The 14,122-nt window shown below is 40.3% G+C and overlaps 1 protein-coding gene across 1 annotated transcript in view; it reads left to right on the forward strand.

Annotated features, from left to right (window-relative positions):
• The window catches only part of bcr (BCR activator of RhoGEF and GTPase), an 87,723-nt gene that overhangs the window by 65,079 nt on the left and 8,522 nt on the right, over window positions 1-14,122 (forward strand). The window contains exons 6-17 of the mRNA XM_020638093.3: window positions 1,379-1,439; window positions 1,582-1,634; window positions 2,138-2,278; window positions 8,750-8,871; window positions 9,050-9,215; window positions 9,312-9,431; window positions 9,742-9,817; window positions 9,964-10,068; window positions 10,362-10,436; window positions 10,784-10,881; window positions 11,700-11,831; window positions 14,040-14,099. Of these exons, the coding sequence (XP_020493749.1) occupies window positions 1,379-1,439; window positions 1,582-1,634; window positions 2,138-2,278; window positions 8,750-8,871; window positions 9,050-9,215; window positions 9,312-9,431; window positions 9,742-9,817; window positions 9,964-10,068; window positions 10,362-10,436; window positions 10,784-10,881; window positions 11,700-11,831; window positions 14,040-14,099 (1,209 nt within the window). The remainder of the gene's footprint in view (window positions 1-1,378; window positions 1,440-1,581; window positions 1,635-2,137; window positions 2,279-8,749; window positions 8,872-9,049; window positions 9,216-9,311; window positions 9,432-9,741; window positions 9,818-9,963; window positions 10,069-10,361; window positions 10,437-10,783; window positions 10,882-11,699; window positions 11,832-14,039; window positions 14,100-14,122) is intronic.

Raw genomic sequence — 14,122 nt, forward strand, 5'->3', positions numbered from 1 at the left:
TATCACTGCAGTCAGTGATTTGAACAGTTTAACAATACATCTTTAAACCCCCTTAAATCATGCAACCACTTTAAAGATGAGAGTCTGTTTGGCGATATCTTCATCCTGCACACACACTTTGTTTGTGTTCAACTTTTTGTTCTTCAAATTCTAGTTCATATCATTTCCTGTTCACTTATCTAATAATTTAGTATTACACCATTATCATACCACAGGTGTGTGTTTTTTCTTGTTGCTGTATATTTAAAAGATGTTTAAAGTGTCCTTCCTGCCGTCGCTGCAGCTGGGCAGTTTGTGAGCAGACACAAGACAAGTCTCCTTCAACAGTGTAATAAGTGATGTGTTATCAGAGAAGGGAACAGTTCCTGAGATTTCTCATTTTGCAGCTGCTCAACAGTTTTGTTCTTGGTGCACTCTACATGCAAAACGCTCTCCCATTATTCACCCACGCAGCTTTCATCATTTCCCTACATTTAAATTTGAATGAACTGTACCACTGACTATTTCTACGCTAACACAGCTAGAGGCAATTCTTTGCATGTGTGTGCCCATGTGAGGATTTTTGTTGTCACAAGAGTGTGGGGAATGACGTGTTGGAAAGGAGCCACAGGCTGGATTCAAACTCGGGCGGCCCGCTTCAATGACAACATCCTGTGTACATGGGGCGTGCGCACTAACCACTAGGCCCCCATCACCCCTCTTATTGTCGTTACTAAGGAAACATAGATGAGGCGTGACAGTGCAAAAAATGTGTTTATCTTCTCGTGAAATCTTTTTTTGTTCCTTTATGGAAAGAACTTGATTTAAAAACACATGCCTTGAATCTAGGTTTGGAGGTTAATTAAGCGAAATAATCCTGGTTCAAGCAGCTAAACAGCTCACTTCATACATTTTGGGATTTTTCCGTTTGTCTGTCAGCCACAAGAACGGAGCACATTTGCAGCTCTTAAATGATTACCTGAGGGTTAACATAGTAAGAATTAAGCCTGGTGTTTGCAGCACCTTCAGAGGTCTGACAGCTACTTCTTTCAGGCATGCGGCTGTTTCTGTTAAACCCTCAGTCTTCGTCCATGTTTTATGAGATCTCCCAGTTAGTGTTGAAGCTGGTGTCTACACGCAGAACGGGGAATTCATCATCGTGGGGTTGTTAATGGTCTAAGTAATGATGCATGACTCTCAGCCATCTGAGCGAGATGGTGGGGGGAAAAAAACTGCTGAGGTTGGCATAATTAATTTGGAAGTGGATGACCTCAGTGTTGGAGCAAGGATAATAGCCCTCACTGTGTTTTGATATGATATACAGTTGTAAAGTGGTTTTCAAAGGCCCTTTTTTTTTTTTTTTTTAAAGGGGTCTCCAATTTTTTTCTTCTCCCAACAGAACCTGAAGGTGAGGAGCCCCAAGGACTCGAAGGACCAGACAGCCAAGAACTCTCTAGAGGGTCAGTCACATCTGCTGGTTTTTACTTATTTATATGAAAACGTTGAAATAAAGCATACATTATAATATTTGTTCCCTGTGTATTATTGCATCCAGTCATATACTCATTTTGGTGGTATGGTTTTCTCCTTTTTCCCATGCAGCTTTGCTGTATAAACCAGTGGACAGAGTGACTCGCAGCACATTGGTACTTCATGTAAGTCACACTGACACAGCTCAATAATGTCACATCACAGTCGGGTTCTGTCGGGTTTTAGTAATTGCAGCTCTCTCTTGCAAATGAATCCTGAAAGTCACGACACAGCAGATAATAAACACCCAACCTGCAGCTTTGTTTTGTGTTACAGATGGCTTTTTTTTTTAAGCTATATTTTTGGGCTTATTATGCCTTTATCTATCAGTATCTAACCCACATCTCTACAAAGAAACTACTTTGATTGTAATGCTGAATAATATTATATATGTGGCTTTTTATGTAGTTGATGCACTAAAGACAAAATGTAAAAGTTTTAAGATGATGAAACTGTTAATGTATCAAACATCTAAAAAGAGAAGAAAAGAGAATACTTGAATAACAGAAATTAATACCGACCCTGCTGTTACCTAAAGTCCTAGATCGTAGTAAATGTTTTTTTTCCAAAGTGCACATTTCTATGCTTTTGAAATTCATCATTCTCAATCTACTGCTGTTTTCATCAGGACCTACTCAAACACACGCCCACTAGTCACCCGGACCACCCTCTTCTGCAGGACGCCTTACGGATCTCCCAGAACTTCTTGTCCAGCATCAACGAGGAGTCAACGCCCAGACGGCAGTCTGTGACCGTCAAGAAAGGAGAGGTGAGCGTTCACAGTTAATCACTGAAATGAGCCACAACCTGTTTATACCCTATTCGTATGTTTTATTTGGATACAATAAAGTGGTTTAAGGTTATAAGAAGACATACCTCAAAAAGTTAAACAGCAGATATGATATAAATGATATATCCTTTCCTTCCCTTGTCATTGTGGGTCACAACATATTTATTAAATGTTGTATAAGGATAGAACATGTTATCTTTAAAATGACATAACATATACATTTGAGATGCAGATTATAGTCTTTGTCCTTTAGTTTAACTCTTTCCAGCTTTGATGTTGAGCATCATGTTCTCATGATGTCATGACCCCGCCCTCTAAATGCCCTTGAAGTCAGTGCCAAATGAGCGTATAGGGGCCGCCAGTCAGCAGCCTAAAGCAGAGCCTCATGCCCATATATGGACATACCAGGGTTGCCTAGCTGAGGGTGATTCTCTGTTTGTTCAGCGCGTCTCTTGTGGCCTCCCATCCCTCCGTCTCCCCTAACGCAAACACACACACATTCACACACACACACACACACACACACACACACACACACATAAACACACACATACACTACCCCCCATTGTCTCTGTCCCCCGGAGATGACTTGACGCACATGAATGGTTGCCTCTTGATTGATAGCTCGTGTGACACTGCCGTACATATTGCTTTGTAATGAGCCAACAGTCTGCTCTGACTGGCGGATTCAGAGTTAATTATTCATAAACGGAGGGTGGGAGTGAACGAGCGAAAAGGGCCGATCCAGCTCCTCCCTCTGCTCACAGGGGGGTCATTACTGCACCCTTTCCATGCGCACACACGTAACACACACTTTCCTACTCTCTGTTCCGCTCACCCCATCTCTTTTTCTCTTCCTCTTGTTTGCCTTTGAACGTACACACACACACACACACACACACACACACACACACACACACACACACACACACACACACACACACACACACAGAATGACACATGCACACATACGTTCCCTCCTATCCCCACAGGCCCCAGTTCCATCCCAATCAGTCCAGACCTCCACACCAGTCATCAAATATTTATCGTAGATACATGAAAGCAGCGCATGGAAATCGATTGGGCTCATTATATTGTACCTCAGAGTGTATTATATTCTCAAGGATTCTGTCTGCAAATCACCAACTGTGCTGCAACATAAATCTCGCTTTAGTCATCAGAAGATGTTGTTACCTAGAAAGTTGAGAATCTGAACCTAAATAACACACCGTCTAAGATTATAAGAACTTACAAGTTGAGAGGGTTTTGTTTGAATGATGTTTTTAATATCTTTAATTGCATAAAATACTCCATGTTTGTAGCTCGAGTTTATCCAATAGCAGTACAGGTATCTGCAGCGGCCTCAGGTACTGCCTTGCAGACAGTGTTGGGTATCGTTGAGTATGACCAAACTGGTACCAAATTTATTAAATTTATTATACTTTTTTTTTTCCTCAGGCACGCTTTCGCAACCCACTGAAAATGACTCCACGACCCACTTTTGGGTCCAGACCCACCAGTTGAGAACCACTATCTTAGGGTACTCTACTGTATATGGGTTAATACGCTTGTCTGAGTATCATAATGGGTAATATTGAAGAAAAAAAAAAAAAATGTTTCAGAAAATCTTTATTGACACCAAGATTTTTTTTGGTGCCTTTAGATGTCAAAAAGGGAATTGGTTCTCTCGATAGCACTAATGGTTTAGATAGAAATGTCAACAGATATGATGGAGATACAGTTAGATTTATTTAATTTAAAGCCATCTTATCTCACCATAAAACACAGTATTTTCTGATTAATCGTTAAATTTTCAGTTCTTTTGTACACTTTTTATGATTAAAAAAGGAGAGAACTGCCAAGTATCACAAGTTAACAGGAAGCAGAACACAGTGGTTGCTTGTGTTTTCTCTTGGACTATAGAGATTCCAGGAAATGCTGAAGTGTCAATCCAATGTGTACATACTAGCTTGTAACCAGTGGTTTATTCAGTGCAGGCATGCAGGAGCAGAGCAGCACAAGTGGCCCCCAGAGGCCCTCACCCGACCATATGAGGGGAGGGGACAAACAGAAGCTGCTTAATTAAAATGCAAATGATGACGCTGCCTAAATCTCAATTCACCTCCTCGCTCTGCTTTGTTTGCCTGTGGGAAAGATATGCTCTGGGTATGTGTGTGTGTGTGTGTGTGTGTGTGTGTGTGTGTGTGTGTGTGTGTGTGTGTGTGTGTGTGTGTGTGTGTGTGTGTGTGTGTGTGTGTGTGTGTTTTTCCTTTCGTTTTTCTTTCATCGTCACACAAGAATGTCCCCACATACTCACAAATACAGAGGAAGTTCACGCACAAGCGCTTCCATGCCCCTTCAAGCGTGTATTCTAAATATAAATATAGATCTTTTGTATATTCATGCCATTACTCGGGTACACGCTCTCAGAGAGGCTCCTCCAGGAGATGGTCAATATTTAATCTGTGTTCTGTGCCGTCAGCGTGCTCTGCCTCACGCCGCTCTCCATCCACGTTTTTTTTTTTTTTTTTTTTTTTTTTTGCTGATGCTCCAGTCAGCTATTATGAGAACGGGAGAAAGTCACATTTCTCCTACTGGCAGTTCAATATTAAGAAAATGTCATCGGATGCGCTGAGACAGCTGGTTTGTTAAGGATGTAGGCGCCAGTAGCAGAGCAAAGCAGCAGCACAAACATATTTTCAAAATGGTCAGACTACTGATGTAGAAATGAGCCTTAACTGGAATATGACTCGGCTTCAGATATAAAACAATAAGCTTTAATTAAAAGTGTCTACAGGCGTTTCTGTGACTGTGGAAGCACTTAAAAACTCATTAAAGCAGCATTATTTAGACTGCAATTATTATAGTTTGTTTCTGTTGAGTTCCTCATTCAAAAATGATCATTCTTAATTCTCATTAAATAGAGTCGGAACCTTTTGTTTAGGGTTTTTAAATAATAGATTTGAATGTGCCGACTAAGCAGATTCCTTTGTGCAGTGTTTTAGTTGCTTGTCTTGCTTTCACTCACACTCAGTTAGAGGCCTGTAAATCCTTAATCCAGCTGTTATCCCTCCCTTTATTTGATCTCTTTATCAGGAGATCAATGGCGGAGAGGATTATCACTGAGGCCTGATGGGCAGTGTAGTTTATCAGAGGTCATTTCCTGTCCAGTTAACATAACTGAAATATGAGACTAATCTAGTTACTGTGGAAAACTGACCCTTATTTTGAATCTGCATGTATCATTGTCAGTAGTTTGTCAGTGAGAGAACCATCTGTATTGACATACAACTTAATCTACTGTTGTACTTTTGGTTCAATAATCCAATCAAAGACCTAGCCTAGCCTAAAATGTTCATCTGCCTTGACATGCAGAACACACACAATTTTATTTAAAAGAGGAAAATCATAGCTGTGCCGGCCTGCGTGGGTTCAGAGGTATCGTGAAAAACCAGCAACCACACCCGACATCACGACTAGGTGTGGTCGTGGGTGTGTCATAATTAAAACCACTGTGATTCGGGTGGTACAGTACCAAAGTGCCACCATTACATCACTGCTGCGCAGGGTGTGGAAAAGCATGGAGTCACCTCCAGTTAGAGAGGAGGGCGACATGAATAGACTGGGCACATTTATTAAAAAAAACAAAACTTTAAGGGACAGACAGGAAAGGAGAATAAAAATAAATAGAAAGATAAAACTATAAATTAACTAGTGTCAAACCTTTTGAATTCTAAAACAAGTCTGAAGTGTGACAGGCATTATTAGCTGTACTTGTGTCTTAAATACCAATGTTAACATGCTACTATACCAAAATGCTGAACATGGTGAGCACAAATCCTTGTCTTTATAGCCGTGTGCCTGTTAGCATGCTCACATTTAGCTCAAAGATGACACCATCAAAACGTCCTAACAAAGCGACAAACATGGCAGCTTACACTTACAGTAGTCTTGTTTCTACTTACTCATACAACAACATTTTCAAAGACTCTGCTTGAGTTCATGACGCAATAGGCTCAATAGGAGAAACAAATAGGAATCAGAGTTAGTTTTATGTGGTCACATATAAGCACTTTAAGGTCTTGTATCCATGTTTATTTTCAATGATTTTCTATTGAAAGTTGAATCCCTAAATGGAAATATGGAAATAACACAACATTTGAAATAATAATCTTTAAAACTTCTTATTACAACAGGGATGTGGATGAAATGGAACCAGTGGTCAGACTGTTTGTTTGTGACACACTGATCGGTCCACTGGTACTTTGAATATGAATGTATAATAAGCCCCGGTCCTCTTTATTTTTTCAATATGCCAAAGCTTAGCAGAGCAGTGTGACCATATCTCACTCCAACTACTGTACAGTCTGTCAGTATAGACTGACATACATGACAGCATGTAGATTGACAGAAGTAAGGCAAGACGGAGCGTTGTTTTATATTCTAGCAAGAAAAAATATCCTCAGGAGGATTACGCTGCATGTGAAAAAGACTTCATAGATGTGCCCTTCTTGTGGCATCAAAGTCCCACAACCTGAAGCTGGAGACTGAATGATGAACATTTACTGAACACACTGAACAGACACTCATAATGAGGAATATTTAGTCTGTAATCCAACACAAACCGACTCAGGGAAAAGGGAGGAAAAGTGAAATCAGGTGTGCTCTGATAGGTGTTGCATCCTGTCCTTTGTGCCTACAATATTAAAATAAAAAACACCAGATGATAGAAAAGCAACCGTTCTGGAAGTTATCCGTCATTGGCTGTCATTATTGCAGCCTTCATTATCTAGCTGGTAATGAATAATTACATCCACCAGTGGGAATTAGATTTCAATTAGATCCTTATTTCAGCACTCAGAACATGATTGGAATCTGTCGTACAGTAGGATCTTTTGGGGGGGGACGGGGGGGGGGGGGTTAGCAAGTAGAGGAAATGCCTTAACAACAGATCTCTGCAGTGGAGCAGCTTCTGTGACGTGTCAACAGTAAACTGCAGCATGACATCCAATCCTCTGGGAGCTCCTCTGGTTCACTTGCTTCTCTTATTTGCCCTCTTCTTCTTTCCGTTCTCTTTTAGCCATTTACTTTCATTTCGCGTGCTGTCAGGGTTGTGTCTTTCCAATCCTCTGGCACATTTTCTCCCTGCTGTTAGTGTCATTGTAAGTTTAACCTCCACATCATGCACTGAGTGTAACAGCATGATCTCTCTGTTTGTCAGCATATGTCCTGTCAGGTTTCTTTTTTTTTTTTTTTTAAAGCACATTAAAAACCTCTCCTACACAAAGCATGGGTTCCACTTAAGTGTGTTCTGGTGGTGACAGTTAGCTGTGTGGTTATGATGGAGAGAGGGGGAGGAAGAGGACAGGAGGGGGAGGGTACGAAGAAGAGAAGGAGGATGTGATTGGCTCTGAAAAAGTGTGATGTCATGCTTTATGGCATTGCTGCTAAGATTGTAAAAAAAAAAACTGTACTTTAGGTAGTGATCACTCTGTAATGATGAACTCTTAGGTAAGTTTTAAGTCCTTTAAATCCTATCAAGCAAACGTCTGGCCAAGAAGTATTCTGGTAACAGAACAAATCCAAATGGAAGATACAAAATTACGTTTTTGTTATGAGTTATGTTACAAAGTTATGATTTTTAAAGTCATTATATGCCATTTTTGACAGGATCTCTTTCTGTGGCAGTCTAATTTAAAGAAATCTCCATATATTCTCTAGTTTTTGCACAGTTATAATTTCCTACTGTGGGTCATATAAACCCAAGTTTATAACCGTGTGAAAGTGAACGGTTTACTATCGAGTTGTGGTTTGACTTTTGTTTGCTCCCCGTTTCGTTCCAAGTCTATTCTTGTGAATGTGGTTTCTTTTTTTTGGAAAATGGCATCACTGCCCCCTTTTGGCAAATAACGGTATTACATGCCTCATTACATAGTCTGACATCAGTGATGTGTCCCAAAGCTCTGAACAACACTGTTCACTCTAATAGTTACGTCATTGATTCTTCTGTGTGCTCGCAATGGATTGTTAAGCCAGTTTCTTTTTTTTAATTAATGCAATCAAATGCAAACAATCACCACTTCTGTTTATAAAAAAAAGTCCTCTTATCAAAATTGGTTCATTTTGAGCACATTAGCTTTGTGAAAATGTAAAAGAGGATGCTGCAGCAAGTAGAAGCACATCATTCCTTTGCTGTCCTTCTCTTCTAACCTATATACTTTCCTTGTATCCTCCAAGTTTCTTTCTTGTCTAAGAGGATAAATCTGTTTCCTCACAGCAGCTCGAAAGAGAATCCTCGTATGTTACTGTTTTATTATTGAACACGCTTTCAATGCTTATTTGACCTGCCAACCAAATAGAACTACTGAAGCAACGAATGAACAACTACTGTGTTATCAACAATCACAGCTTTGTGTCACTGACCATCACTGCTGTCTGTTGTCGCTACAGAACCGGCAGCTTCTGAGGGACAGTTTCATGGTGGAGTTGGTGGAGGGAGCGAGAAAGCTGCGGCACGTCTTCCTCTTCACTGATCTGCTGCTCTGCGCAAAGCTGAAGAAACAGATCGGAGGGTAAGACAAATGACTGTTTGACATCCTCGGCAAATTTGAAGTGAAATACATCAAATTCTTAAATAATAAATAACTGCAATTTATTCACATCTACCTTTCATATTGACACATCGTCCTTTTTTTACTCATCTGTCATCATTCATCCCCCCCTCTATTTCCTGTCCTTCTCCCACTGCAGCAAAAACCAGCAGTATGACAGTAAGTGGTACATCCCCCTGACTGAGCTGACCTTCCAGAGCCCAGAGGAGGCGGAGCCTCTTACCATCCCTCAGGTCCCTGATGAAGAGCTGGACGCCATGAAGATCAAGATCTCACACCTCCGCAGTGAGCTCCAGAGAGAGAAGGTAGCGGTAATGCACACGTATATAGATGTACGGACACAGATAGTCAGAGACACATTTCCCTCAATAATGAAGCATTTTCCATATTTGTGTTTTCAGAGAGCAAACAAGGGTTCAAAGGTCATTGATCGTCTCAGGAAGAAGCTGACGGAACAGGAGTCTCTGCTTCTGTTAACGTCTCCGAGCTTGCCTCTCAGAGTATACAACAAGAGTGGCAAGGTGATGACACTATTCAACTTGAGTTCTCTATTTTAATCAACATTTCTGCCCCACCTTCCTCCTCCTGACTCTCCCTGTAAGATGCATATTTCATCTGTTCTTCTCATATTTCTGCTTGTTTGCCGTCCTCTGTTCCACATCCAGCACAGTATCCTCTCCTTTTGCTTCTACTAACATGAATTGAGCTCAATCTGTTTTGTGCTTTCTCATGTCAAAATGAAATGATTGCTGTATGAATCTTTTCAAGTGTTTCTCCCCATAGATATATGATGATAATTTAACAGCCTCTACTTTTTGTATGTGTGTTCAGAGTTACAGTTTCCTGATTTCCTCTGACTATGAGCGCGCTGAGTGGAGGGAGATAATGAAGGAACAGCAGAAGAAATGTAAGTGTCCCAGAAATGTCCCGCAGACAAAGTCTGATCCAGCTCCCAACCATTGGATTAAATCTTCCCTCTCACATAACATCCTAAAGGCTTGAGAATGTGCACGACTAGAATTAACAGTTGGCACTTATTTGTCTTTCCTGAAGGTTTAAAAACTTCCTCGCTGACTTCCATGGAGCTTCAAATGTTGACAAGCTCCTGCCTCAAACTGCAGACTGTCCATCACATTCCACTTAGTATCAATAAAGATGGTAAGCCATTTGACTTTCTTTTTGTCTGACATTGCCACATGATTGAAGAGAGAATACTGGACATCTAAATAAGTTAGTTATCTAGAGGTTGCAGCCTTTCATTATGTTTAATAATTGTATTTACAACGAGGCATGCAGAGGTTTAAACCACAGATTTTAAACTCTTCAGGGCTGTTCTTTCCCCTTTTTCCATGTCTGATTCTTCTCCAACACAAACAGAGATGTGCATGTTTTTCTAACCCCTCCTCAACCTTTTTTTTTTCCCTCTCTCTGCTCACTGACTGTTTTTCCAGAGGATGAATCCCCTGGTCTCTGCGGGTTCCTGAATGTAATCGTCCACTCTGCCTCCGGCCTCAAACAGAGCTTGAGTGAGTCACTGGACTTTGGCCTCCGTGCAGACAACAGAGAATACAGATAATTAGACAAAATTAGTTTGATGTGAACATAGAGCTATGGGAAACACTGTTGTGTCGTTGTTTTCTTGTTTAGGACGAGCATTTTTGGAATCAGTAACCAGTAGTTTAACTTTTAAGTTTTCCACTTACATTTCTGTTTGTGAAAGTCAATTCTTAAGATGTATTTCTTCAGCTGCTGGTTTGTTATATCTTCTGGGGGGATAACATTGAACATTTAGTCAGTTCAGTTACTTCACAAACAAACACTTGGGTATCAATTCAAACCCAGTAACTCTTCAATCGGCTCTCCTCTTTATCAGATCTCTACTGCACATTGGAGGTGGATTCCTTCGGCTTCTTTTCGAGTAAAGCGAAGACGAGAGTGTATCGATACACCACTGAACCCAAATGGAACGAGGTAAGAGTATGTCTTATATATCTGCCCAGTCAGAATAAAAATGCCCCTGCAGACTTTGATTTTAGTGAATTAAACATGACATTGTTATATTAGAGTTTAATCTTAAATCGTACATATTTATTTCGCTTCAATTTAGAAAAACATGTAAGAACATATCTATGCTGTTTCTGACATCTGCTCCTGTAATCACCTAGCTTTCCATCTTTAGGTAGTGAAAAAGATGTCAGCCCTTATATAGCTTCTGCAGCCCCCTGCAAACACACACAAATGCACCAACATGCATGCAGGCAGCTATACATTCACAGACATGAATTCATTAAAATCACAGCTGGATGTTGAAAGTTAGTACTGCAGAAAGAAGAAGAGCTTTAAGACACAATCAGTGGTTTATGTTTTTTCCTCTTGGACCCAAAGACTCTTCGAGGATTTTTTTGCCCAGCAAAGTGGAAATAATATCAGCTAATGAGGGGCTGCTGGTGATGACTCACATCTGTCCAAATGCTAAGTGAACCGACGCAGTGTGGGCCTTTGAACGATGTGCAAACCATATGTAGAGAGCTCCAGTACTGCACATAATTACAGGGAAAGTTGGTCAGCTGCGGTGGGATTTATGGATTTAGAAGTAGGTGGTAGATGGATGCTGATTTTCCTGGAGGAGTAACCAGTGTTTCTCTTTGCATTTGACATTATTGCTCTCTCTCTCTCTCTCTCGCTCTCTCTCTCTCCCATGATGTCCTTCAATCTTGAATGTGTTTTTGCATAAAAGTTAGCAAAATCAAATTTCCCTACACCTGATTTTTTTGTGTTCTCTCCCTCAGGAATTTGAGATTGACCTGGAGGGCTCTCAGACCCTGAGGCTGCTCTGCTACGAGAAGTGCTACAACAAGACCAAGCAGAACAAAGAGGATGGAGAGAGCACGGACCGCATCATGGGGAAAGGACAGATCCCGGTATGACATGACGTCAACCCCCTTTTTCTGCAAACCCACCATGAGTCATTACCGATAGGCGGTTATGTCACTGCGACTGCTACAGAGCATGAAATCCAAATTATTACTCAATGAATGGTTTAAACTGGGCATGATGTTACCAAATGGCTGATTAGATGAATTAGCCTGTTATGTAATAGTGGTTAGGGTCAGGTTAAATGGAGGGTGTCATTTTAATATTAAAAAAGCGATGATGTGACACTTTAAGTCGCTGCCCGGAGTTTGTGATGGTTTACGATGCCATCCTAACACATGAGGAAATAACATCAATGAAGAGCTTCTTTCAAAAACACCAAAACCCATTAACCCATAATAATCCAGAGCAAACCCACCCAGACAATGTCCTGAGCCTGAGTCTGTCTGTGACTAACTGACAATAAATAGCAGGTGATCAGGTTGCCAAGACGACGGCAGCCTGCACTATAATGCCAAGCGTCACTCAAGAGATCAACAGAGAGAGAGAGAGAGAGAGAGAGAGAGCAGAGATAAAAGACACAGAGGGATACAGGCATACAGAAAGAGTCTCTTCTTTGATTCAAGAAAACCTTTAGCACGTGTGAAAACCATGAACATTCAGAAAATTAGATGACTCATACCATTTTTTTACAAGTGATATCTGAATTTAATAATCATTAGAAACAATGGTGTACCTTTAGCTTTGATATCAGCCTTTTTTGCTGCAGTTTTCATTGAGATCATCAGCCCCTATCTCGAACAAATTGTTCACACGTCATCCAAGTATCCTTTTTGCTTGTGTTCTGCCAAACTGTGATTTACAGTCACACACTCCCCCTAGTGGCTCCTTCAGTAACGCTGCTACATGATCGGTTCTATACAGATGATGTCATTCAAAACAAACCACGCAGAGGGTGCTGAGAAAGTCGCTGAGCAGGATTTTCATATATCCAGGGCCAGAAACTGCTTTCCCTGTTCTCAGTAGAAGCCACTGACACTAAAGAACCCCACAGATTGTCTGTGTTCTGCAAATCAGATGAACATTTATGACAGGGGGCCTAATGGCATATTGAACACATGTCAATACAGCTTCAACATTTTATACTGTTAACATATTAAACGTATTTATCATGAAGACTCTCCGATGGCTCCGCTGTTTTCAGTGGAGCATAATTCTTAGTGGATAAATGGCTCAAAACGAATAGCACTCCCAGCAGTGAAAGATTCAGTTATGAGAAACATGATCCAGCTTTGCATGCAACCAGATGGGCCTTAGCCTAGGTAAACATACAAGATACAGTATACAGAGTGTGTTTGTGTGCGTGTGTGTGTGTGTGTGTGTGTGTTTGCCAGGCTTTTATTGGCACAGATGGCATGTCTCTTCAGATCTGAGTGTGTTTGTGCATGTTTGGGTGTAAATGTTGTCTCTTTAAACAAATAAGAATGTTCATCATATATGGGAACAATACAGTAAAGTGATGAAACTAAATAACAAAACCACATTTGAAAACATTCCACTACAGCGGTGGGAAGATTTCTACTGTTGATGTTATTCTATCTGAACTCTCTGCAATATGGATGTATCTAGGCAGTATGTAAGAAGAACAACAGTGTGTAAAGATGATGTAATCCTAACATAGCAAGCAAATATTAAAATTCATTGAGGTGGTATTATATATGTACTCATGGGAAAAAAGTAATAGTGTAACCTATAACCTTCCTGAAGTTATTTTTTAATATAAAGATCACTAACAGACTAAGAAACACCTTTGGTATTGGTGGAATATGCGCTCTAATGTTAACTGTAGTAAATTACGAAACAAGACTAAAAGTACTTTGTTAAAAGTAAAAGACTTGATTCAAATTAAAATGTATGTTAGATTTCAAAATAAAAGCTCTTAACACTTGGTGCTAGATTTCCTTCTTTACATAGACCTTGACTGGACAAATCTGAGGGGTCTTGCAATGATGAGGAAAAATCTGCTAAAATATGTTTTGCTCTTTTTTATTATCCGTGCAGGCTATGTCTTCGTTAAAGGCTATTTTGAACAGCTATTGAAATACAAGAAGTTAGACCATTTGGATTAACATGTTTGATTGAAAAAATGCAAACTGATGAGCTACAGTCAAAGTTTAATATTGCAAACATTTGAATAAAAAAATGAATTTTCAATTATTGTCATACCTATTGTGCTGTCCTTGTCTATTATCCAGCTGGACCCTCAGGCCCTGGAAGGCAAAGACTGGCAGAGAACAGTTATTCCAATGAATGGGGTGAGTACATTTCATTAAATATA

This window comes from Labrus bergylta, chromosome 17 (assembly GCF_963930695.1).
Source record: "Labrus bergylta chromosome 17, fLabBer1.1, whole genome shotgun sequence".
NCBI lineage: Eukaryota > Metazoa > Chordata > Actinopteri > Labriformes > Labridae > Labrus > Labrus bergylta.